The sequence below is a fragment of the Misgurnus anguillicaudatus genome, chromosome 16 (assembly GCF_027580225.2).
Source record: "Misgurnus anguillicaudatus chromosome 16, ASM2758022v2, whole genome shotgun sequence".
In the NCBI taxonomy this organism is placed as follows: Eukaryota; Metazoa; Chordata; class Actinopteri; order Cypriniformes; family Cobitidae; genus Misgurnus; species Misgurnus anguillicaudatus.
This window is the reverse complement of record NC_073352.2, coordinates 22,102,696-22,128,851: the sequence shown is the minus strand read 5'-3', so window position 1 is coordinate 22,128,851 and position 26,156 is coordinate 22,102,696. Positions and strand designations below refer to the sequence as shown.

General features: G+C 39.0%; 1 protein-coding gene across 11 annotated transcripts in view; it reads right to left on the bottom strand.

Annotated features, from left to right (window-relative positions):
* Positions 1-26,156, bottom strand: part of diaph2 (diaphanous-related formin 2) — a 510,829-nt gene that overhangs the window by 453,147 nt on the left and 31,526 nt on the right. For 9 of the 11 annotated variants that reach the window (XR_012357976.1, XM_073854345.1, XM_073854344.1 and 6 more), the window contains one exon: positions 20,409-20,429. The exons of 1 other annotated variant lie outside the window; for it this stretch is intronic. Coding sequence is in view for 9 of the 10 variants with exons in the window: in XM_073854345.1 (XP_073710446.1) it covers positions 20,409-20,429 (21 nt within the window). In the remaining variant the exon portion in view is untranslated. Of the gene's footprint in view, positions 1-19,399; positions 19,451-20,408; positions 20,430-26,156 lie in introns of those variants that run through there. One more of the 11 variants, XM_073854353.1, reaches the window with a different exon arrangement.

Below are 26,156 nucleotides of genomic sequence, written 5' to 3'. Positions count from 1 at the left end.
TGATAGTCTGTACCAGTTGTACGAGTGTGTGCTTACACTGTATTTGTTGTTTTAATGCCTTGTTTTTGCAAGTTATTGTTGCTAATTGCGTGCCCCCCCCCCCATTGGAAGCTACGTGCCCCCGTTATTAATGGTCTGGCGCCGGCTCTGACGTGATTACAGGAAGCGAGCGAGTCTCAGCGGAGTCACAAAAGCCCCTCCCATGACGCAAATTTCCACGTGAATGTTTTGAATGACTAGAATTTCACGTGCGAATGAAGCGAATAAAATCAAAACGTTCATGCGTCCAACTACAAGCGAATAGCGCGTTTTTGCCGCCTCAACCACGGCTGGCGCAAATGCAGCATAATAATGGCGCCATCTTGGACTCAATTCACAAGAGTATCTGCGTAACATACCTATGGCAACAATAGCTTACTACGCTAAAACTCTTGTGAATTGCGTGAGTCTAAGATGTCATCATTACTGAAATATAGATATTACAGTTTATAAAGTTTGAAATACGGATGTTTCTTTCAAAATTGCATCAATTACCTGGACGACCTTTATTAACCCCATGGAGCCTTGTGGATTACTTCTGTAAATAATTTTTTTTAGCGGGGTTAAATTCAGAAGTCGTTCCCTGATCCCTGTTTTCGAAACTCCAAATGTTTTGTTCTGAAAGATGATGGACATTCTCAGATTGGTAAGTAAATCATAGGTAATTTTGATATTTTGCTGGAGTATCCATTTAAATGCTGTAAAATAAGTACTAACACATTTAAAAATACTTAAAATTAAAAAATATATATCTTTCTTAGCATTACAGTAATGACATTTTTTGTAAAAATGTGAAAATATGCCTTACTAATCTTAATGATCCTAAAAATAGGCTTACTTTTCTCAAAGCAAAATATATTAAATTAAATGTTTGTGAGATTTGCCTGACTGTTCCTACAGTACATTTTTCTGCAGTACAGGTGTCCACATTATTACACTACACTTTGATGAACATCTGGGTTTATAACATGTTTTTTCCCAAAACTTCACACAGGTAAGGGCCGTCAAGTAGAGTGTTGCAAGCTCCCTGTGGCAGCTCAGGAATCGCAGATACAGCAGCACAGCTCATAACACACCTGGATTTACAGGTGTCTAACTGTCACTGATGTCGGTTTATCAGCATACAAGCACTGGGGACCTGAAAGTGCCGGAAAGCAGCCTGTGACTGGAAGAGTGATGTGGGGAGATTAGCGTTAAGACGCACCTGCAACACACACCCATCTCTTTATATTCTTTGCCCAGTCCTCATTTTTTACAGCTGTATAAATTGCCCTGCTTAACTAATTATGGCTGATTTGGTCCTATGCGGTGGGTTTAAGCCCCATACAGATGCTGGTGGGAGTTTGGATGGCATGTTTCAAGTGGAACACACCTGGATGTAGCTTTACACGAGAGAGACATCTAAGGAATATGGGGAACAGATACTACCCAACCATACGACAGGATTAAACAATTGTGTAATGTAGAGTTAAAAAGCCAGACATGGCTCTATATGATTAACTGTGAATTTTTAAAACACCATGAGGGCGGGGGAACAAACAAACGCAGGACATTTCTATGTACATTTGTATCGCTGCAGAACCATTATTCAACGTTGAATAAGCATCAAGCTTTATTTCATGGATAAACAATTTTACCGCATTAAAAGATACAAGTGCACTTGCAACATCACACCCAACATCAAAAATAAATATCGCTTCAGCGATAAAGATTTCCAAGACTGTACCCCCTACAGACAGTTAATAAATAACTGCCCTTATAATTCATTTACTTTCTCTCAAAAAAGAGAGAGGTTCATTTTCATTAATGGAATGCAGGGAAGAGGGAAAAAACAGATGATTATCTTTTTCCAAGCTGAGTCTTTTCCTGTCTGTAATGGCTCACTGTGTCTCTTGCGTTACAGAAAGTTGCGTGCGCTTTCAAATGAAAATGAAGCTGCATATTCCACAGTGTATCAGCCTGTGTGGCAGAGTTTTGAAGATGCATGAAACGACCTGAGGCCATCAGCAGTTTTCAAACCGTGAGGGTCAGCAGAAAAACTCGTGGATCCTGTCTCCATTCCCCCTCCACAAATCCAAAAGCTATAGCATCTGTTTGTTATATACGTCATTCTGTTCTGTTTACAAACCCCACCGTTACAAACATTCATGGTTCTTTCAAAGCTAAGATGAAACTGCAATTATCCGTCCATTTTTTTAAATTACACTTGAGATGAACAAGTTTTTCTCAGAACATCACAAATGCAAATTTGCGTTTCAGCACAGAAGAAAACAAACAATGTGCTAAATTTGTTTTGCAATGACATTAACATGAAAAATAGCTGGGATTAAAATGTCACTGTTAATGAAGAGGAATATACCTCAATAGCATGGACTATTCAGTATATAAGCTATGTGTAATATTTATGTATAGTTCCAAGATGAAATCTGAAGATATTTATGCTATACAAGGGTGCATTAAAGTTCAAAGCGTGAAAAGTGCAAGCTGCACATACAAGAACCTACCTGCATCCAAAGTACCAATTTGTCTGCTAGCAATACCCACATGAAACATAAACGCAACATATATTCAATTCATCCCTTCTCTGTGTATCCCCTAACACTACATGGTGCAGTCTGAGAATTATATTCTCAGCCCCAGCACAAATATTTCATTTAAGTCAGAGTTGTATAAGTGTGTCTTTGAAAGAATTTTCACGTTTAGGGAACGGCGTTCTCCAGCTCCGCAAAAAGACCTTGAAACAGCGACGGTGCATGGTAATGGGCTTATCTAAATTCAGAAGCCAATTTTCCTTGACTAATTATTATTTCATTGATGGAGTAAGACAACACCTTGCATGTCCTCTTTCATCTTCATTGGTGCGCTAATGGTTTTGGGCAAATATTAGTGCAGAATTATTATGTAGCGATCAAGGCTGAATGTGGGCAGTAAAAAAATCAGTCTTTAATCGGTTTGTAATTTACTGACTAGCATTTAAAATAATCCATTCATAAAAATGCAACAAACCCAAGCATTGTTCTGTGGACAAAAGCCAATTCATCAACATCATTATGTTCCTTTGATATCCTCTTATAATTGTTTCAAAGAGAAAAAAACTCACAACTGCCAAACACAGTGAGTTCAAGCTGTGGATAAGCATATCAAAGTGCGATAAAGACCAACACTCAAACAGCACTGAAAGCTCTTGATGTAATGAAGATAATCAGCCACTCCCTAAACTCCTGCTATCAAACACAGACGTACACTTGAGACTTCCAGACGTCTACTGAGACGTAACTATTAAATCAAGCATCCATATGTGACATCAGTGGATCAAAAAGCATGACATCATACATCTTGAGTACAAGGTACGTTCATCGCCTTGAGTGAAGCTCCGCTGTTTTAAACAAGGATCACACCGAGAGGTCCACCTATAAACAATAACCTCATCCACTTCATTTGAGCCCACAAATCCCATTGTTTTCCTTCTCTCATGCAGAAAATTATTTGTGGGTTGGAGGAACTGGACTGAATGAGCTGCAGGTTTAATTCACCGCCTTTCATTTCAGGAAGATTTTCCTCTCCCGGCTGGGGAACAAACAACTCACATCCATCAAGGAGCATAAAACTTTTAAATAGCACTTCCTAAACAGTAGGCTTAAGATAGCCAAACGTTAATAACCAACTGATGAAAAATTCATCAGCCCAGAATTACACAATTTACCCAAATACCAGCCTAGTACATTGTAATTAAATTGATGCCTCTCTGTTTTCATGCAAGTGAAGGATAGGTTTGAAGAACAAAATCAAATTTAGAGATGGTTGAATGGCCCTGCAATTAACACATCCTTTCTCTCCACTGATTCAAATACAGGCTTTGTCAGACACACAGAAAGGCAGTCTTGCTGTCTCATTGCATTCAGTCAATAACTAACCAAACAGACAGGCATTTTGTGTGAAGGTATCTTCTAAGGAAGCCAGACAGGTCTAAATTGAGGTAAGGTAGTCGAATGAATATTTAATGACAACAAAGCATATTCCTAGTAAACAGATATTAATTATTTAATTTACTTCAATTACTCTACCAGACAGCAACCCAGCCCAAAACTGCAGACGCAGGATTGTGGGATATCACGGATGCAGCCTTTAAAAATCGACCAGATAAGTAGACAGGATGTTACGGTTGATGACTACAGCTTGAGAAAGCAGTATTTTTAAGGTTTCGGACACAGCCGTGAAGTGCTGAGTAACAGGAAGTAAAGGCTATAGAAGGCACATGCATTACTATGCAGCAGGTCGCTTATACGGTGGAGGCTGGGAATCACCCCAATGAGTATTAAACTTAGTGGGCTGAGGGAGTAGGAAATGCAGTCCAGACCAGTACTCCCTCTCCTCTTTGCTCCCCACCTCCCTCTTTCTCAAGTGAATGGGCAGAAGATGCCTCGTTGATTTTACGCCATCAGAAGCCCCACAAAATCCGGCAGAGGTCTGGAGGCCAGGCAGAAAAATAAAACAAAGTATGAAAAACCCAGAGCAGGTCAGTTCTTGAGGAGGGAAGAGCAGAGGAAAACTGACAGGAGAGCAGGACATTCCTCTTCAATCTGTAGTCCTGAAGGCAAGAAGCAGGGGCAAGGGCTACGGCTCATTACACCCGGCCTTCTCTTATCACTGCCACTCTCCATGGAGTCATACACAAACACACACTTCAACTAGTAGGCCACTTTCTATTGTCTCTTTTCTGCTCGCAAACACACACACACACACATTTTCCTTTGTGGTTTCATTGCCACAGATGCTTTGTCTCAGAATATTGCACATCATTATGCCATAATACAATTTGAGCAATCCATGCCTAAAGGACATTTTCTTTCCGAACACATAGTAAATAAAAGAGCTATTTCTTTATGTAGTTAAGAGACAGCAACAATTTTCAGGTCCTACATCAGAGAGATGCATTGGCATAAAAATTGGCCATTGTGACACGCATTCATTTTTTCATTTGTTCTCCGAAGCACAAACATTACAGATGAAATTGCATTGTGTCTTATAACCTTGATCATTTCACTAGAATGCATTATGTTACATATGGCATATGTACTATACTCCAAAAGGATGTTTCTCAGATCGTTACGCTGACATGTTAGGCAAACATCTTTTAGAAGCCATTAACATGATCAACCCCGTTATAATGAAAGAACATCTGGAACAAAGACCTCTAATAGCCAACAGCTGCTGGGTAAAATGATGGCCATTAGCAAGCCATTGACACTACACTCACCCACAGCAGAAGTGGACACTGTGAAATTTAATGCTAGAATTCACATCTTTTCCTGATTTTTTCATAATCGATTATTTGAACAATTTTATAAAATGTTGTTATTAGCATTAATTCTTCAACACTACCACATTTTTAAAAAGCTTATTAAATTAAGCCTATAATCAATGAGAACATCTAGCAGAATAAGAGACTAAATCAGGGCTCCAGACTAACTTTTTTCACTAGGAGCACAGTGGCCCCAACTGAAAATTTTAGGGGCGCAACCAGAAAATTTAGGGGCACACACCAAAAATCAACATGCTTACCAAATATTTACATTTCTACTAATTTCCACTGTATTGCTAATAAATACTTTACTGACAGATGCGGAAAGCAAAATGTGCTGTTTCAAATTCAGTGTCACATAACAAAAAAAGGTCAAATTAACTGGATGCACATGTGCGACTGGATGTAAAATTCAGTGGCACAATCTCAAATTTTGGTGGCAAAATGCCACCAGTTGGTGGCAGTCTGGAGCCCTGTAAATAGTGTACTGAAAAGACACAGGGCTTCGAATTAGTTAGTAAAATCTTAGTATCACTGTGTCAGGCTTCTTAACATGGCAACAAAGAGTCTAAATGGAACATTACACCAGAGCCAACAACAAAGTGAGAAAAGTACCTGTGTGATCTGACTTGACTTAAAGTTAGAAACAAGACATTGGAAATTGGGCATCACTGGCTGGTATTGATTTGTGGGAGAGACACTAGTGACTATGGGATGGATGTACTATATTGAAAAGCCTGAGGCAGACTTTGAAAGTGGCCAGCTGAGGATGAGACAGCATTACAGGAATATTGAATAATATTACATCAGTACAAACTACCAGGGAATATACATTTTCAATGATATGCCTATTTATATTTAAAAAACAGGGAAACAACAGAGAGGTCAAATCTGGTAAATTTGTTATGCTGCATTTACACCAACCGCGTTTCAGGCGTCAAAGTCTCGTCTACCGCGCCTAGTTTGCCGCTTAAACAGTTTGAATGCATTCGCACGTGTTGAGCGAAGTAGACGTGCGGAAAAAGCAAGCATTTGACGCACGTCAGAGGCAAACTCTGCTTCTTGTGGGAGGGGCAAGTGCTATGCAGTTGTCTGTTTGCAAAATGACTGATGTTGATTGTGCATTTATCGAGAGAGTTACCAGTTTGTAACACCTCCAAACACCACATCCGCGCCACAGGACCTCCAGACGCGCGTCAACGCATCTTCACATTGACTTAACATTGAAATCACTCGCACTTCATGCCTTTACCGCGGTTGGTGTAAACACAGCATTAAACAGAATTAAAACATGGACTTTTAACATGGACACTCTAAAATGAAAGCAACCATCAATATGTTTTTTGTAGACCATGTACAACTCTAAATTATAGGCTAGATCAATTAATCTTCCCTGTATAACTGAATAGGCCGTGAACTACTAGGCTTACATTAAAAACATCTTCCAAATCCTCCCTACACAATGACCAGGACATTAAACAGAAAAAAACAAAACAAAAATGGAGACAGAAAAGCATGGCTATTAACTGTCTCTGTAAGTCTTTGCTGATCATTAATAAATATAATTACACCCAACAAAGCCCAATGGTGTAACTTTGGCAACTGATAAAGACTTAATTATTATTATAACGAACCATTAATTACATCTGATAAAAGGATATACTGTATAGGGATGGGAAAAAAACATTTTCTTTCTTTTACCTTCCCTTCCGAGCTTCTTATCTGTATAACAGGGGCATTTATTTTCTCATTCAAGCATTGGCTCTTGCAATATCACAGGTGTGAAAATTAGCTTTTATACCCACACTTTTGCTCTTAATATATAATGCTTGACACCATTGGGCATGTGTAGTTATTGTGCTAAAAATATTAGAATTGTTTTTCTTTTTCTCATAGACTTAAACGTCTCATCTACATACGTGCAAGGTATCAAAAAATAGGAATAAATTAAATTCCTAAATATCTAGATATATAATTCAAGGGGTCCCGTTTATGGTAGCACCAGTAATCCCAAGGAAGGAAGTTATGTTAATGCCAAAAAAATCATATTAGCAAACTTAGCAGGATAGCAGGAACTAGAATCGAGATCATCTGTAGCCGACACAACTGATTCCACAGAGACCATGACGAAGACTGTAAAAAAAGCCCAACTACTGTAATTGGTTTTAAAATGGTGGAATTCATTACCGTTGTGCTGCATGTTCAGAAATGCAAACAGGGAAAAAACATTCACTGGAGGCTTGAACTGATCTGCTTAAATAAAAGCCATAGGGAGATGAAAGGCATAATTCAAATGACAATTTTAGCAGCCTTAGCTCATTTATAACAGAGTCAAATATGTTGTGAGTGTAATTGGTATATTATTTCTCTGCTCTTTTCTCTGTTTGCATTTGCTTTGTTCAACAAGCAGACTTGGATATGTACTATAAAAAACAATTTCTAAAAACTGATGAAAATAATCTACACCTGAATTTTTTGTGTAAAACAGACATTGAACAAATTGTACAAATGTTAAAGCAAACTCAAAACTGGAAGAATTAAAAAATGACACAAAGGTACTATCAGACAAGATTAAAACAACATGTACGAAGTGATTAGATGACAACCCACCCGTAAGCTCAGACCAAACCTTAATTTAAAGCAAATATGCACTTCACCAATGTTCGTACAAGTTTTGGAAAGTTTTTTTTTTCTATACGTATCACTTCTTTTTATGGGCACTTCCCACGGAAGCCCCGCCCACCCGTCAATCAGCAGGAGACACTAGAACTTACAAACATCACATCAGGCGACAGCTTTGTTTAATTTCAAAACTCAACAATGGCACAAAAAAGAAAAAAAAGTGTGTTTTTGGATGTCAGGAGAAGAAACCCAGCTTTATGGAAACAATCGATATAGTATATTTATTTTGCGTGTGTGTTTGATGCGCTGGATTTAATTGAAAAGGCCCAACTGGGTCATGAGTTGCATGCGGTAAGTAAGACTTCTGTCTTATGTTAGAAATAGGCACGCATATTATATAAATGACACGAACATGTAGTGAATCCTAAGTTAAACAGTGTTGTATAGTGTTGCATGACTCGTACTCGGTCCTCCTGCGGTAATAACTCCTCCTCCTTAATTTTTTCGTATGTTATCAGAAAGAATCGGTGAAGCAAATCTTTCTTTTATAAATCTGATTAAACTAAAGACTCTTCTGAGATATAAAGAATGTAATACTACTCTATAGGTACTCCAGATTAACATCAGAAATGCAGAAACACTTTGTGTAATGTGAGTTTTAATGTGCACCCAACGGTCTATCTTATGATCCTAATTAATTTCAGTCATACATGGTGCACTGAACCTGACAAATGCACGTATGTGTTATCTTTAAACAAATCTTAGCCACATATCCCCACAAGTGGTATATCCACCGATCTGGGGTCTCATTTATAAAATGCTGCCTAGAAACCATCCTAAATTTGATCTCACAATAATTTCTCAAAAATGCATAAGTGGATTCATAAAACGAACGAACGCACAAAACACACGTACCCCTTTCTTTCAGATGTGAAATCTATAAATCGCAAATTATCTTGAAGTTGTGCGCAGCTAAACAGTTTCAGTTTCCAATTAATGTCATCGACATATAAAAGAGCGCTTGTCAATGTTCAAATCCTTTTCGAGCAGCAAAAAGCTTATATTTCCAAAAACCTGCAGCAATCGGACAAACAAAAAAGCGTACGTCTGCTCAGACCTTGACGTGGCCCTTTTCCACGTCAAAGACAGCTTTTATAAATGTGAACGTTGCCATGGATTTTTGCGTACGCACACTTACTCAAATCTATGCGTCCCCACGCTTTATAAATGAGACCCCTGATCTGTTAAATGGAAAAATTGCCATTTGAAGTTTTGAGACGGTATACTCATTTAATTCAAATTTGCATTAAAACCCAGCCAGAGAAAGAAGGGCTAGCATATGGCTTAGTTTAAAAATTAATGTGCAGTGTTAGAGCGCCTGAACCAGGGAAAGGTGGAGAGGAGCATATGTGGGTGATAAAGAAAAAAAAAAGAAACACCTCTACGATTTTGACATTGACTGACGATGAATAATATAACAGACTCACCCTTTAAAGAATGAGACAAAGACAAGAGAATGAGGAAAAGGAGAGGAAGAGACAGGACAACCTAGGAAAAATGGGATAAGTCAGGACGAGACCACACCAGGAACATGTGTGACTTCAAAAAGAGCTGTCTGAGCGGCATTAGCTTGACAATGTGTTTTTAACGGCATGTTTTATGACAAGATGAGACCAGGGCGCCAGTATAAATTATTCAGATGTGATTGCATAAGTGCAGAGTCGATAAGCAGTCTGTCGATGGGAAGCATGGCAGCCCAAGCCACATAACGTCCACCTCCGATGCCAAAAATACTGAAGTGAGCTGGGGGCTGACTATCTCTGTCAACACCCTTCCAAGCATATGATATTTTTATAACCAAAAAGTAAAGCAAAGAAAAAGAGATAGGGGTCTGCATTGATGCACACTGAATTTAAACTACATACCAATCTTGGCAAAGTACATCTAAATATTGTTGGTAGGTTTCACAATTATTTTCTCTCTTTAAAAAATCACACCACTAACAAATGGTATTGAGGCCAGAAACAGTGCAGTGCAGGTCTGAGAGAAACCCATTCGGTCAATTCCATAGCAACAATGGGTCTTTTTCCGACCATAACGCACACTAAAACTACTGTTCAGGTTTGATTTAAAGATACTTACTGCCATCTAGTGGCTGCTGGACTTGCTAATGCCAAAAACAATCACCATGTCTCACCCTACTTGCAGTCTCTAAAATAATGGGCAGTTCATTGCAAGGATGTATATCACACAATAAAACGATAATATAAAAGACACCACCGCACTCTAAAAGACATGACCGCCCCAAAGATGTTTATAGCACTGTGGCTACAATAAATACAATAAACAGAGTGAAGTCTGACAGTCAGTGAACGCAATCAAGAACAAATAAAATGAAAAAGCATCCATTTTGAAGGGTCTATTTCTCCAGAGCCCCCTTGAGAAAAAGAGCACAGCGAACTAAACGATTTGTGACCTGCTCTTGATCAAACCACAAATCGTTAGGTTTGGCCATTTGGGGGAGCACTTAAAGTGAGTTTGATGAGCAAATAATGACGGCTCACTATGAGCGTCCATGGATGACGACCATAAAATGGGCAGCTGTGAGACAAGTGCCACACCTTATTAGTGTTTTGATTTGCTGAAAGGACCACCGGGAGTCTCAGAGGGAGACGGCTGGGTTTTAACTGGAGAAGCACTGTATCAATGGGACCCCCAGATAAGCCAGGTAAAATCTCACCAGTTCAGAGTCTCTGCGACACCCACCCAATAATAACGCTAATGAGAAGAGAAGAGGAGATGGCTTTTCATTAGTTCCAGGCTGAAAGAAAAGCAGTGAAATAAAACAAAGTGGAAAGCCTTGAGCAGACCAAACATTGTTCCCTGAGCACAGTTCTCAAGCTGTCTGCATGTGCCATTAACTGTGGTCATACTGTGTTCATGGCTTTATAGTTGAAGTAAAATTATCTAGCGGACCACCCTAATTGTAAGAAAAGCTGTCCAGAACCCGCTAAGCATGTGCCACCACTAAACACCCCAAGATAACAAGGTAACTTAACGAAGAAAAACACAGACCAACTCCTATCAACTCCTGCAACTGTTCCACACAGACACACAGATTTCTTTATTATATAAAATTTTTAAATAGAAATACAAATAAAGTGGCACTTGTACAGCTATGCTAACACTAAAAACATCTGGGTTAAAAAATGACCCAATGTTGTGTTGTTGTTTCAGTATGCAACCATGGGTTGGTAACCCAGCAGATGGGTTAAAGGTCGCGTTTTCCTGTGTTTTCTAAGCTTTGATTGTGTTTACAGTGCGCAATATAACACATGTTCATGTTTCGTGTGTAAAAAACAGCATTTTTCACACAATTTACCGCTATTTTTACTGTCCTAAATACAAAAAACAGATGTCTTCCTTGTTCTATGAAGTCCCTCCTTTAGAAATGCGTATCGAGTTCTGATTGTGTAGCTGGTTTAGTGTGTTGTGATTTAACAGCAGCTAAGCTTAGCTAGCGACTAGCATATTCCTGTGGGTGAAGGTTAGACAAAATTAGGGCTGTAGCGGTTCAAATTACTCACGGTTCGGAGCGTATCATGGTTCTAGGGTCACGGTTTCGGATTCAATTCTTTACCGAGAGCCGTTACACCCCTACTCAAAATCTCTTATATTGACGTCATATTTCCAGAAAGTAGTGGGCTGTAGTCCAAACCGGCCGTTCTCTGCCCTACTGAAAAATCAAGCAAAGACCAGCATAAGCTGGTTTAAGGTGGCAGAATCTGGTCTAAGCTGGTCCTCCCAGTCTGGCAATGCTGGTCAAGCTGGTGTGTCAGCTGGTCTTTCAGCCTGACCAGCTAAGTACAGCTAGACCAGCTTAAAAGTGACCAAAACACAGCTAGACCAGCTTGCTACACCAGCATTATCAGCTTATGGTCTTAGCTGGACTTTTCAGTAGGGTGTAGTCCTTAAAAAGCGAATTCTGTTAAAAAAATATATGTATCTTGGCATTGAGCTTTATTATTTTGCAGGCATTATTTATGCTCTAACAGCAACCTTAACACACAAACTAAACTTTGAAAAATGGGATCACGAAAAAGTGCCACTTTAAAACAACCCAAAATTGGGTCAGTTTTAACCCAGAGGTGTGCTCTGTCCAATATTTACCCAGAATTTTTTTTTAAAGTGAATACGATGACAGTGATGTGTGAACAATTATATGTTCATACAGACAAGGGGGTGGTAAAAATATGCTATATGCTATAAATACATCACGCTTGCAGCAGGAAAAGGGCAGGAACGTGAGAAGATGTTGTTGAAAGGTGTTCAGCCAGAGTGACATGACAGCAAAAGCCATTACCTTCTGACCTCATAAGGACACAAAAACACCCATCTTGCAAAGGAGCTGGCAAGCAGTATGAATAACATCTAGAGGACAGGGGGTGATTTGATTGACCACTGGCAAAGGAGAGACAATCGGGGCAGGACTTGGGAATGCAGCAGCAAAGACAAACACAAAATGGGTTCGTCTCATAAAGAAGTGGCATACAATCAAGAGAATGCACGTATGCAGGATGCACACACACACACATGCACACAAACAGCGCCCATCTCTTTTCCCTTTAATATGAGCACACCATGTCCACTCTTGGCTCCCTTTCATCTTCTCTTCATCATAATGAGATCCTGCTTCCCTCTTTTGAAGGCAGGAGCGCTGATTGTTTGTTTCCATTGAAAAGAAGGCCACGTGGCATAATGGAGCAGTCACTCAGCCTGCAAAGAGACCTTTTCTGTCACCAGTGGGAGCCGGTATTGACATACGCTGCCAGTCTATCAGGTAGCAATTCCTTACATACTTTCTAGATTCAGCATCCTATAGTACATGATGTTTGTTCTTTCTGTGTGCATTCATTCCTTGCCATGAGCCAAAAGACGTCTCTGTGTAATACAGCATTGTACGGAAAAAGAAAACACTTTAAACTGTCTGACTGACTATCATTTAGTAGTGTCAACTCAACCATCATAAACCAAGAAAATATGACTTTATTTAAAGGGACACTCAAATTTTTTTGAAAATATGCTCTTTTTCCAGCTCCCCTACAGTTAAACAATTGACTCTTACCTTTTTGAAATCCATTCAGTTGATATCCGGGTCTGGCGCTAGCACTTTTAGCATAGCTTAGCACAATCCATTGAATCTTATTAGACCATTAGCATCTCGCTCCTATTTAAAACTTGAATCTTCTGTAGTTACATTATGTATTAAGACTGATGGAAAATTAAAAGCTGTGATTTTGTAGGCGATATGGCTAGGAACTATACTCTCATTCTGACGTAATAATCAAGGACTTTGCTGCTGTAACATGGCTGCAGCAGACGTAGTGATATTACGCACTGCCCGAAAATAGTCCTCTTAGTAACTTTCAATACCAGGGGACTATTTTCAGGCAATGTGTAATATCAATATGCAAAAATATTGAAACACTTTGTTTATTTTTGAGCGCGATGCTAATGGTCTAATCAGATTCAATGGATTGTGCTAAGCTATGCTAAAAGTGCTAGCACCAGACCCGGAGATTAGCTGAATGGATTCCAAAACGGTAAGAATCAAATGTTTAACTCTAGGGGAGCTGGAAAATGAGCATATTTCAAAAAAGTGGAATATCCCTTTAATACAATACCTAAACAAAACTCTTAAATACTGTCTTAACCCACATGAAACCTAGATTGGGATGGTGAAACACAAATAATCCTCTTGAAAGGACTAGAAATAGCATTACAGGTGAATCAATCTCGACTCACTTGACATTTCTATATTAACACTAGACTGAAGGGCATTAAAATTGTATGCAAGGTCATGGTAGCATCTAGTAAGCACAGAAACATTATTCGAGACCCCAGAGGAGATGAGGTCAGGTGTCGCAATGAATATTGTGTTAGTGTCAATCCGTTCTGAACCCTGTGAAATTTCAATATACTGAGAGCAGAGTCGCAAACAAAACCAAAAAGCATGGGGCTTAGAGTTGATCCGTGGAGTACAGCCACAGGACCAATTCGGATGAGCCCAACCTGATCAGTTCTGTGATGAAATACAGTATAGCAAAAAGATTCAAGACCTTCATATAATGTAAGCATTACATAAACCAATGTGCTATTGTGTAACATTACAAACATGTTAGCTATAATCCCATTAAAGCAATGGTTTGGCCAAAAATGAAAATTACCCCATGATTTACTGACATTCAAGTCATCCTCTGCATTCAGTATCAGTGTAGTGTGTGACGTATGCGAAGGGCGGAGGTACAGAGCAGGGACCCAAAAAAATCTTGGCATTCACCATACCTCACTACAAAATGTATGTAAAGTTTTAAATATGGATATTTCTCTTACAAAATCACATCGATTACCCTCACATGGAGCCACAAGGATTACTTTTGCGAAAAATGGATGCACATTCTTTGGACGTAAAGAAGCGGAACCCTATATTCATCAGTTATAAAGATTGGAAGAGCTAGGACTTTTTGAAAAGAACATTAATATGTGTTCGTAAGACATGTGTAACTCGGATGGCTTGAGGGTGAGTAAATCATGGGTTAATGTTCATTTTTGGCCGAACTAACCCTTTAACGCTCATTAAAGCAATAAATGAGTTAAATACAAATAAATTTCAATGCACCTGTGGCAATCTGTCCGTTAACACAGACAATAATTTCAACTCTTATCTTATCTTTGCAAAAACAACAAAAGACAGTTATGCGCCTACAGTGTCTATAGGGCAAAGTCTTGAGAGTGAACAATTTCCCCATAGACCTCATGTGCAAGTTCATTTCTGTCAACGCATTCATTTATCTTCACAAACTGACAGCATTTCACGGATACTGTGGATAGAGCTTGACCTTTATTTATCCCAGAATATCTTTTTAAACAACTGCCACTGTGTAATACAAACAGCATGCTATTAGTGCTCCTGTAGCTTAGCTGCTAAAGCATAACTGCAAGGTCACGAGTTTGATTCCCATGGATTCAGTTCCCAGGTTCAAGATTACCTGATAAACTACACTGAGTATATAGATGTAAATGCAAGTCCACAAGACAAGCTAAAGGCAGATATCAAAAATAAAAACATACACTTAAAAAAATCCTGTTAAATCACATGCACCATCTGTGTGAGCCAAATTAGGGGAATTTTTTTTTATAAATCAAAACCCGCTACAGAGATCTGTCTACTGTTGGAGTTAAAATTAAACATTATTTTGTGTATTTGGTGTAATACAATGTGTTTGTTCCAAAAACACATTATTTTCCACATACTGTACCTGACATTGTTGCTCCTATATGTCCTGCCTGCAAGAAAAAAGTCGATTTTGTACAAAGCTCATCGTTCTGAAAAGCGCAGTGTCCTACGATTGGCCAGCTAATCAGAACATTGTGATTGGCCTGAATACGTCTGCCGTCATGACTCGTCACCCAGAAATGTGATGCTCTTTACCATGTTTGGAAGATTAGCTTGCAATGCAACACTGACCGGGGTTATTGTCTTTACTACCTTTTTAATACAAACAGAACCTGATCTAGAAAATGCAGATCGATTAACTTTACCAGCGCGGCTTGGGCAGGACGTAACAGATTGGTAAGAATTACTAAACATTAAAACCATGTCTGCATTTGTGATCGTAGAAATGACAAACATCAAGCGCTACTCTACACTGCTCAAAACTTGCGTTTGAATCATGGTTTAGTCAGTAGTAAATTCTTTGAATATGAATATTTAAGTTGGAAATGATAACTCGCGTCATCATTTACTTTGGGATTAGTATCTTTTGTATATCGTCTTTAACATGTAATAATACACACACAAAAGGGAATGTAAAATCGTGAATTGGATAATAGGTGCTCTTTAAAGTAAAGGGCCAGGTACTGCCACAAACTATATTGAACACAAATTCTTTGTGTGCAGTTACTTCATCCTAATTAAATCATGAATCTATACAAATGAAAAACACATACAGAAGGTTTACATTGAAGTTTTAATAGAGTCTTTTAAAAACACACTATCAAATCCGTTTAGCCTCCAGCACACTCTTCTTAATGGCCAAACTGAAACAAAGAAGCCTTTTCAAATAAAGCCTTAATAGGTAGGGATGGGTTGGCCTTGATTTTATTCAGAATCAGTATGATGCTGGGCAGTGCTATCGAGGAGCAGTACACGTAAAAGAGGAGGCAGTACACCTTCTTTGAAGAGAGCATTTAAACGCATGAATGCAGTGAGACCTGTGCAGTTAATGTGGTAAAGATCCTTGGAGCATACTGGGTATAAAATCTAATAATAAAACAAGCATAGCCTACACACAAATGCCAAGAAAATTCATTTGCCTGGGAACACAATTTCTATGAAGTTAAAACAGAGACAGAGACAAAGAAAGCATGTAGGGAGGGGGGCAAATGGGACATACTGAAGAGAGAGGTAAAGAGAAGTCTGAGTAAATGAGAACTGTTATGCCTCCAAACATACTGAATGACAAAAGCCCCAGAGAGCCTTTATAGAGTCCACTATGTCACACATAATGCATCATAGGAGCACAGAGCAGAAAGAATTGAAAGAAACACAAATTAAGAAATAATTAGAAGGTAAATTTTAGTCTCATAACAAACATATTTTTGGTAGACTGTGAGGCCACAGAGGTAAATCATTAACACATTCGATACACAAGGTAATAGAAAATCATGCTTTGGGCACCAAAGCTGTCATGTTTCACGTTCATAATTAATAAAGCATTACACCAGAATATGTGAAAGTTGCGCATGAAGCCCCAGGACAAATTCAGCTTGTCTTACACATAGAAAAAGGTGTTTCAAAGTACTTGTGATGAAAAACAACAGCAAAGTTTCTTTATTTGTTTCTTGCCAGTGTTTTTTTCTCTTTTCACATATGCCTTTCAGATCCATAGAGTGTATTTAAGTATAACACACTTTAACATGACAGAAAGATCCATGCCATTTCACCTGAAAAAGGGCAAGGCTTTTTTCCCATGTGAACAGCGGCTAAATCATTTCTAAAATACAAGTTTTGTCCATTATTCTCCGAGACTATATCAGGGATTCTCAGGGAGCGTCTGAACTCTAACAGCTCTAGCAGACATCAGTCCCTAAGGTCTCTCCTCTGTCTTGGTCCATGCCCACAACTCTAAACATGTCGCCATGTTACCGTGGAAACAGGCAGTCTCCTAACTGCAGGATTGACTGATCATTGATCTCCTCCTAGGGTCTAGAGAGACTTTACGGGTCACGTCTTGAGACCTTATCACGTAACGACAGAAAATACTTTAGGGCAAAAAGCAGACTGGGTTTTGTGTGCTGGTTCTGTTTTTTTTTTTAGCGAAGGGACCTGCGGTCCTCCATTCCCTCTCAGAGGGTTTCCGTATTTGTGGTCCAATGAAACATGGCTCTTTTAACACAAAGGGCTCTATCTTACACCAGGCGCAATGCAGCGAAATGCGCGACGCAAGTGTCTTTTGCCAGTTTCCACCCTGCGCAATTATAATTTTCACGTTTAGCGTCGTGTTGTTTAAATAGCAAATGCATTTGCGCCCCCTTTTGCGCCCATGGGCATTCTGGTGTGAAAACGAGGTGTGTTCAGGCGCATTGTTGACGCGTTGCTATTTTGAGGCAACTAAAATAGACTACGCCATTGACCAACAAAAACCTGGTCTAAAGTCAATGGCGCAATATGTTTTGTTGTTATTTAAAGAGCGCATTAGTAATATGCGCCTAAACGGGACGACAACGCGGGTTTGCTTAACACATACATGAATGCGCAGCAGCAAAAAAAAGCTTTTAAATATGACAGATTAAAGGATTGAATGTAAAAGATTATTATTGAGTCTCTTGGACATAAATGAGGACTAATTATGAGACGTTAGAAGGCACAAAGAGCTGCTTCACCTGCAGCCTGTAGGTAAGTAAATAAATGCTTTGCTTTAAACAAATGCATCTGTTTTTAAATGTTTTTTTTAAATGCTACCTCACGGATTTATTGTATATGATGACTCTGTACCTGTGGATATGGTGAGATGAGAAACATTTTCAAGTAATGCTTAAAAAAAACTGACGCTGTCCAAGTGCTGAACCTTGCGGAGAGCCGTTTGTAATTTCTTTATCTCCTGTTTGTTACAAATAAAGTATTTTTACTGTCCAAAACTTTTCTTACATACTTGTAAATTATTTTTTGATGATATTGGATAGCCATTTAAAGCAAATAAAAGTCTGCTTTTTTACTTCCAAGACTAAAAGAAAACGGGTTTTGAAGGTTTTAATGAAAAAATAACACAATTATTTAACATTAATCTTAAACTGGGGATCTTCTTCCTCCGCTTAGTTTTTCAGTTGATAAAGTCCATCATTTAAATAGGGATTAGACATAGCGCCAGCGCAACAGGCTTTTAAAGGGGATGAGAGCTGAGACTCTCATTGGTTTATTCCACGTTACGCCCAAAATACTCCCATTAATCATTAAAAAAATTGGACCAACCCTTTTCGACCATGCGCTCAGCGCACAAACCATTTTTCCTGTTGTTAAATTAGCAAAAGTGGATTCGGACACCTATTTAGACGTTGCGCTGTGCGCTTTAGACAATGCGCTTAGATCGTTAAAATAGGGCCCAAAATCGATAACTCTTTTCTCGAGAAAGCGACAGCCCCCCTGATCTCCGTGGTCACACGGCCTGAACGATGCTCTGCATGTCCTTCCTCGAGTCAGCAGCTTCAGCACCATTACCATCACCCACTTCAAGCTGTACCCATACAAACTGCTGAAGCACATGTGACTCAGCAACATGTGGACACGCTGGCCCATCTGAATTTAAGCCATGCGGTTTACCTGTGAGAAAGCGTGCCAGAAAAATTTCATCCCCAAGGGAGACGCAGCTCGGGCAGTTTTCCTTCAAGCAGCGTGGAAAAGCAATCTGCCCAGCATGAAGGCCCTGTCTTGGCCACACTTGAATATTGTTTCCACAATAAAAGATAAGATGTTGGGAAACAGAGTGAAATAAAAAGAAAGAGCTGCCAAATTCACCACACTCTCCCAGCCGCAGCAAGTGCAAACTGAAGCCAGGCAAAATGGCAGGAAGTGCAACAACCCCTCCACTGCTGGAAACTTCTAAATGAGAAGACTTGTTTGCAGTGCACACTGTCAGACAGTTGTTCAATAGACATGATCCCAAAAGTAACTTTCTCCTAGAAGTGATGCAACATTCAAAACATACTCCTGTGCTCATCAAACCGAACATGTTTTATTGCTGACAGGTTATAGAAAAATCACTCGACAAACAATTCCACGCCAACCAGCATGAGAGCATTGATTGAACATGCCATCTTGTTGAAAATAAATAGGTCTGTTGTGGCGGCTTATTGCTGTATTGTAAATAACACATTTACCTGTGCTTCCTTATCTTCAAGCCTCCTCACGTACATCTTGGGGCATTTTCTCATAGCTCCAGCAACACAATAAAACAGCATTTTAAATGACAAGTGACACTTGCGAAGGCAATAACAGAGCCCCTCTAAATAAATAAAATAAAACAAATAACAAGCAGACGTATATGGGCTATGGGACTGCACTATGTGAAAAATAGCGGAAGCCGGTCTGCAATTACCGCATTACGAAGCTGTGAAATGAGGAAACATCACCATCTCCCAGACAGTGTATATTTATAAAGATTATTACAGTCATTTTTGAGAAAGTGGGGGGCGCAGGGGGTGAAAGTAAGTGACAATAATAACATGAGCAGCTATGAACATTTCAGAAACAATGGTGACATGCTGTAATGGTACTGGGACAAAGACACGACTTTTCAAATGGGATGTGCTGAATGTCCCGTTGCAAAATGGAGCGCATTTATAGGGAGGGGGAGAATGCACTCAATATCTTTTTTGCTGTTCAATCAACACGGACTTGTGTGTGTATGTGAGAAATCTAATTAAGTGATACATTCTCAGTATGCTGTCTGGGGGAAGGAAAACAATGAAAGCCATTACAGAACATTAAAATAAATAGATTAGATCGCAGATTATGATTATTTGCCTGAAAACTATTGCTCATCCTTGGTGTTACAATATTTAAATGCTAATATGTGTTAGGCAGTGATCCATTTCAAAGAAAAACTGCTTAAATGAACCAAAAGGTCTGCTGGTTTGTTCTCAGACAGCACATTTGAGAGATCACTCATTTCCAAGTGTTCAATTAGCATGCAGGGATTGGAAAGGAAAATATATAGCTTTTTCAAATTTTAGCTTATAAACTACATTATTGCTGGAAATAAAACAGAAATAGAAAGCCACAGAAATGACCTCGATACAACTTATTAAAAGGGAGGTGGAAAAACACAGAAAAAGAGAGGTACATTGCATGGTGAGAATAAAAGCGAATAAATAATTTGCTACTTACCGCAACTTTGCTCCCAGTTATCTGCATGCAGCGGTCAGCGGAGGGAAGTTAATGTGCAAAAAGACACAAACAGCACAATCATTAGTAGGCCAGAGTCTCTCCGGTACTATATTGCTGAAGCATTACAGCTCATACTTAAATCACTAGCACACTGGCCCTCTCTGCTACACTGTCTACACAGGTGAGAATTTAATACAGGTGGAGAGAGAGGGTTTACACAAACACGAAAAGACAATGTCTGTGATTTTGATGTCTGCTTTGAACCAAAGAATTTCAATATTTTTCCTATTTAAAACTTGACACTTCTGTAGTTACATTGTGTACTATGAAAAGTTTCGATTTTCTAGGCAGATATGGCTAGGAACTATACTCTCATTCTGGCGTAACATGGCTGCAGGAGGCACAATAATATTACGCAGCAGCCGAAAATAGTCCCCTTAGTAACTTTCAATGGCAGGGGACAATTTTAAGACACTGTGTAATATCATTGCGCCTCCTGCAGCCATGTTGTGGCAGCGAAGTCCTTGATTATTGCGCCAGAGTGACAGTGTGGTTCCTGGCCATATCTGAAGTCATTTAGTTATTAGCCATATTGAAGCCAAAAATGTCCGACCATAGCCTCCGCCATGTTACGTAGAACGTCAGTTTGGAGCCAAGGCATGCGTAAAAGGAATCATCAGTGGACCCAGAGGCGGAGCCGCTGTATCAAACCTCCGCCCAAACGCTCGTGCACCTAATTCAACCACACCATCAAACCATCTTTGTAAAATTTTATTGGAAGTGTAAATAATTTTTTTATTTAGAGCAGAGTCCCATTCGATTGAATGGAGAGGGCAGAGTTTATGACTTGTACTGCAGTCAACCACCAGGGGGCGATCAAAGAGCCAGAGGCTTCACTTTTCAAGACGTATGAGGCACACCCGGACAGAACCAAGCGTGCCGCAAAAGCCCTGAAAGGTGAAGCCAAAACGTCTTGATCATCCCCCAGTGACTGGTCCCAGTATAGGTCATAAACCCCACCTACCCCATGTTATTCAACGGGACATGAGATCAACTAAACAATTTAATAACACTTCAATTATCTTTTTCCCGAAGCTGGTTTCTGTCATTTACTGTAGTTTTATAACGCTGTAAAGTGTTTGTTTTTAAAATAAGTTTGTTTAGTTAGTTAGTAAGTTATTTAATGCTATAAAAACAGTTGTGTCACGTCATGATTGACAGCTGTGATCTGCGCATTCTCCGAGAGCGAGGGTGGGGCCTTGATTTTGCAGATTTACTTCCTGCTCACTACTGCGCAGGACTGGTCCCGAAATCGCTACTGCGCAGACTCAAAATCCAAGATGTCATCGCCGTAGCGGGACACTGGCGACTTATTTTTTCACCAATGGAAGAGAGCGAATGGGGGTCGTCCATCTTTTTTTACAGTCTATGGACAGAACGCAAACGCGGGAGGGATAACGGCGCTCTCTATTAATGTCTCCCACAGTTTATGACTTTAAAAAATTTGAATTGATTTCTAACTAGCGACATTTTGGAACATAAGTCCAATTTTTGCAATCATTAACAAACAAACCTAGTCATCTTTTAAAAAACATTTTTACATTTTGGGTCAACCCAAAACAAAAGTCACCTGCTTAGGCGATCAGCGAGGCAATCGTCCCATGTGCTATATCGCTGCCAAGCATTGTTAGCACTATGCCATGTTTGGCAGTGTTTGAGGAGCATTATATTTTTATTGCAGCATGATCAAAAGCACAGACATTTATCCTGAAACTGCATAAAGAACTGTCAGGAAGGAGCCAGGGGAAAAGCGTCTGCTAACATCAATTTACACAAATTTCACCCAACAACACCTCATTGTCACTTTACTGTGGTATTAATGCTGTCAATTCCTGAGGAGTTTGAAAAACTGAAATTTAAATCGTAAGATAATTGTTCTAATGTAGGATTATGATATGCTAATGAAGAGCTGTAGCTCCTGTAAACAAGCTTCAGACACAATGTCATCTCATCAGGAAATAGGTATTTATATCCTCACTCCTGCCTTTCTCATGACCATCAAATCCTCCACAATATAAATCTATTAATTTAGTCATTTATTTTTTATTGACTCTTGCATCCCAGACAGAATCGGTTTGCTCACTCAGGAACTGTCACAAATGATTACAAGAATGCGTGATGTAATTAAGTTTACGTGCATCGGTAATACCACAATATTGACAATGTTCAGGTGAGCATCATGGGTAAAGCATTTTTTCCTTCCCTCTCAAAGACCCTGCCTTGACACATATTCTGTCCCTTACAGAAAGAAATGATTGCTTTATTTAATAACAATACAGAAAAGCAAGGACAAAGTTTTTCACGATATTCGCATGGTAAGTAAGAAAAGATTGCGTTAGTTCAAGACATGCTTTGATGTAGGCAATAGAAAAAATGACACATTTGTTAAAGTCTGAAACAGCTCATGAAATGTTAATGGCCGAGGACATCCATAGAATTATGAGGCCACATCAGTTTTCACTGTATGCGCCATATATTCATATGAGCGGGGTCAATGCAAAGTCGCTTTCCCTTAAAAGGCATAATACTGTAGATGGCAGTGGCAGTCATTTAATGCCTCCTACTGGGGCACCCTGGAGATTGTGGCAAGAGCCCGTAGTCATGCGTGATGAAGAAATTAAGTGGCTGCCACTGAGAGGAATAAAATTCTTATATATACAAAATAAACATCTATCAAATAAATATAAACAAGATAATTATAAGATCCACTAAGACTGAGTTTATATTTACAATTCATTTTAATACAAAATTAAGCAACAATGTTAACATTGATTATTTTAATGCGCTTTTAATTTAGCCATCAAAAAGGTATTCCTTTAGACTTTTTTGCGTTTAATGAGGTGGTACGTTTTTTTTTAATTTTTTACTTTCTAAACAATTTAAACACTTCTTTGATATATTGTTTTAGAACTATGATGCAACAATTCGAACAAATAAAATTTTTCACATAAGTTTCTATGTAGCTTTTTAAAAATATACACTACCATTCAAAGGTTTGGGGTTTGTTATGAGGTTATGAGGGAAAAAATATATAACTTTGCCAAATTACAAAATATACAAAACAAAACAACAAAAGAGCGACTTGGAACAAATAATAAAAAAGCAGCTAGTGAGAGCCCAGAACAGATGGGACTTCCTTCAATACTGTTTTAATAAGCATCTCAGGGTGAGACCTCAAGAAGCTGGTTGATAAAATACCAAGTGAAAATTTTTAGGCAAAAGGTAGCTCACTGAAGAAAAAATATATAATCATATATTTCTGATTTATTTATATTTATAACTTTATATTCATGATGTTATTTCATAGTTTTAATGAGTTTACTGTTGTTATAAAGTTGTTTTTTAAAACAAATAATAAGTGACCCTAACCATAAATGACATTATTGTGATTTTTCACAATATATTGTTGTTTTCCTTCATCATACAAATACAAATAATTAAATAGTTTTCTTCCTTGCATTAAGTTGTTTAAAACATGATGAATCTACAATACAGAAATCAAGCTAAAATTATGTGACCCCGTCTGTGAATCCAGGCTAAATTAAAAGCATCAAAGTTTGATTTCAATCATTAATTTTTCTTTAAATTTCATTCTTTGACATGACCTTACTCAGTCAATATTAAAGATATTAAGGTCATAAAAAAAGATACAAAAATTACTTTAGCTGGGATTTTACAGGTATTGTAATGGTAGGTACATGTCCACTGTGAGAGACATAATCTAAAAAAAAATCCAGAAATCACAATGTATGATTTTTTTAACTATTTATTTGTATGATACAACTACAAATAAGTATTAGAATTAAGATCTGTTAGTCTCCATTTAAAATGTCCACCTCCACTCCATTTATTATCCCAAAGTAGATGCACCTGTTTGAGGTCGCTAGCTGCATAAAGACACCTGTCCACCCCATTCAATCAGTAAGAATCCAACTACTAACATGGCCAAGACCAAAGAGCTGTCCAAAGACACTAGAGACAAAATTGTACACCTCCACAAGCCTGGAAATGGCTACGTGGAAATTGCCAAGCAGCTTGGTGAAAAAAGGTCCACTGTTGGAGCAATCATTAGAAAATGGAAGAAGCTAAACATGACTCTCCCTCGGACTGGGGCTCCATGCAAGATCTCACCTCGTGGGGTCTCAATGATCCTAAGAAAGGGGAGAAATCAGCCCAGAACTACATGGGTGGAGCTGGTCAATGACCTGAAAAAAGCTGGGACCGGCATTTCCAAGGTTACTGTTGGTAATACACTAAGACGTCATGGTTTGAAATCATGCATGGCACGGAAGGTTCCCCTGCTTAAATCAGCACATGCTCAGGCCCGTCTTAAGTTTGCCAATGACCATTTGAATGATCCAGAGGAGTCATGGAGAAAGTCATATGGTCAGATGAGACCGAAATAGAACTTTTTGGTCATAATTCCACTAAACGTGTTTGGAGGGAGCTTAAACTCCTTGTTTCTCAGCCACAGGCCAGAAACCTGACTGATCTAGAGAAGATCTGTGTGGAGGAGTGGGCCAAAATCCCTCCTGCAGTGTGTGCAAACCTGGTGAAAAACTACAGGAAACGTTTGACCTCTGTAATTGCAAACAAACTACTGTACCAAATATCAACATTGATTTTCCCAGGTGTTCAAATACTTATTTGCAGCTGTATCATACAAATAAATAGTTTAAAAAATCATACATTGTGATTTCTGGATTTTTTTTTAATTATGTCTCTCACAGTGGACATGCACCTACGGTGACAATTTATATATAGTAAAAATGTAGCACATAATTTGTTTGCACTGTATCAACCAAGCATAATAAACATGTATCTGATATGCTGTTTCTCTTGGGCAAATAGCTGTTTAGAGTTTTAACTGTGAAAAAAAGGTGTGATATAAGATAATAAATGCATATAAAAATGTGTTTCAAGTGAAAAGGTGTTGGCTGTAAACAATTAAAGTAAATGTGAAACAAAAGAACCATACGCTTCTGTCTCGTGAGCGATAACAACGGAGCTATCAAAGAGGACAGACTTTTTTGGTGTAAAATTTTTTATTCATCCAGTTTTCCTGTATTTCATCACACTGTACTCCTGCCAGGCAGGAGCGGTGGGAGTCTGGTGCGCACAAACAGGCGGTCTGCAACAGGAGTAGATCGGATGGGTTTGTTTTCCCACTAATATTTGCTCTGCAAAGCTGTGTGATGAAACACAATCTACTGTAGGCAGATCGGCACAATCGAAGAGACAGCGGCAGATTAAGAGGGATGGACTCGGCTCTCCTTTCTTTTATTTAGACTGGTTTGGGTTATTAATGCGGAGGTGTGCAGAGGCCGTCTCTGTGCTGTCTGCTCTTGGCCTCGCTCACCCTTGCTAAATTACACCTGCAGTGGCTCGAGCAGAGACTGCAGGTCTCCTCCACCACCGGACCACCACTTAATTACTCCCACTCTACAACCAAAGAAAGGACATTGACCTGGACGGTGCAGTTTGAAACAGACAGTGCAGGAGTGACTTTCTCTGCATGTGCGTAATAGTGTGTGTGTATAAGCATTCAGTGATACTAAAAAACATGGTAGCTAGTTGACATACAGAGGAAGTTCATTCATGCAGTGATTCAGAGAGAAAAACTGTGATCTTTAGGGTAAAAACAGAATGCAGAAATCACACGTTAGCAAAGTGCAGAAACACCAATAG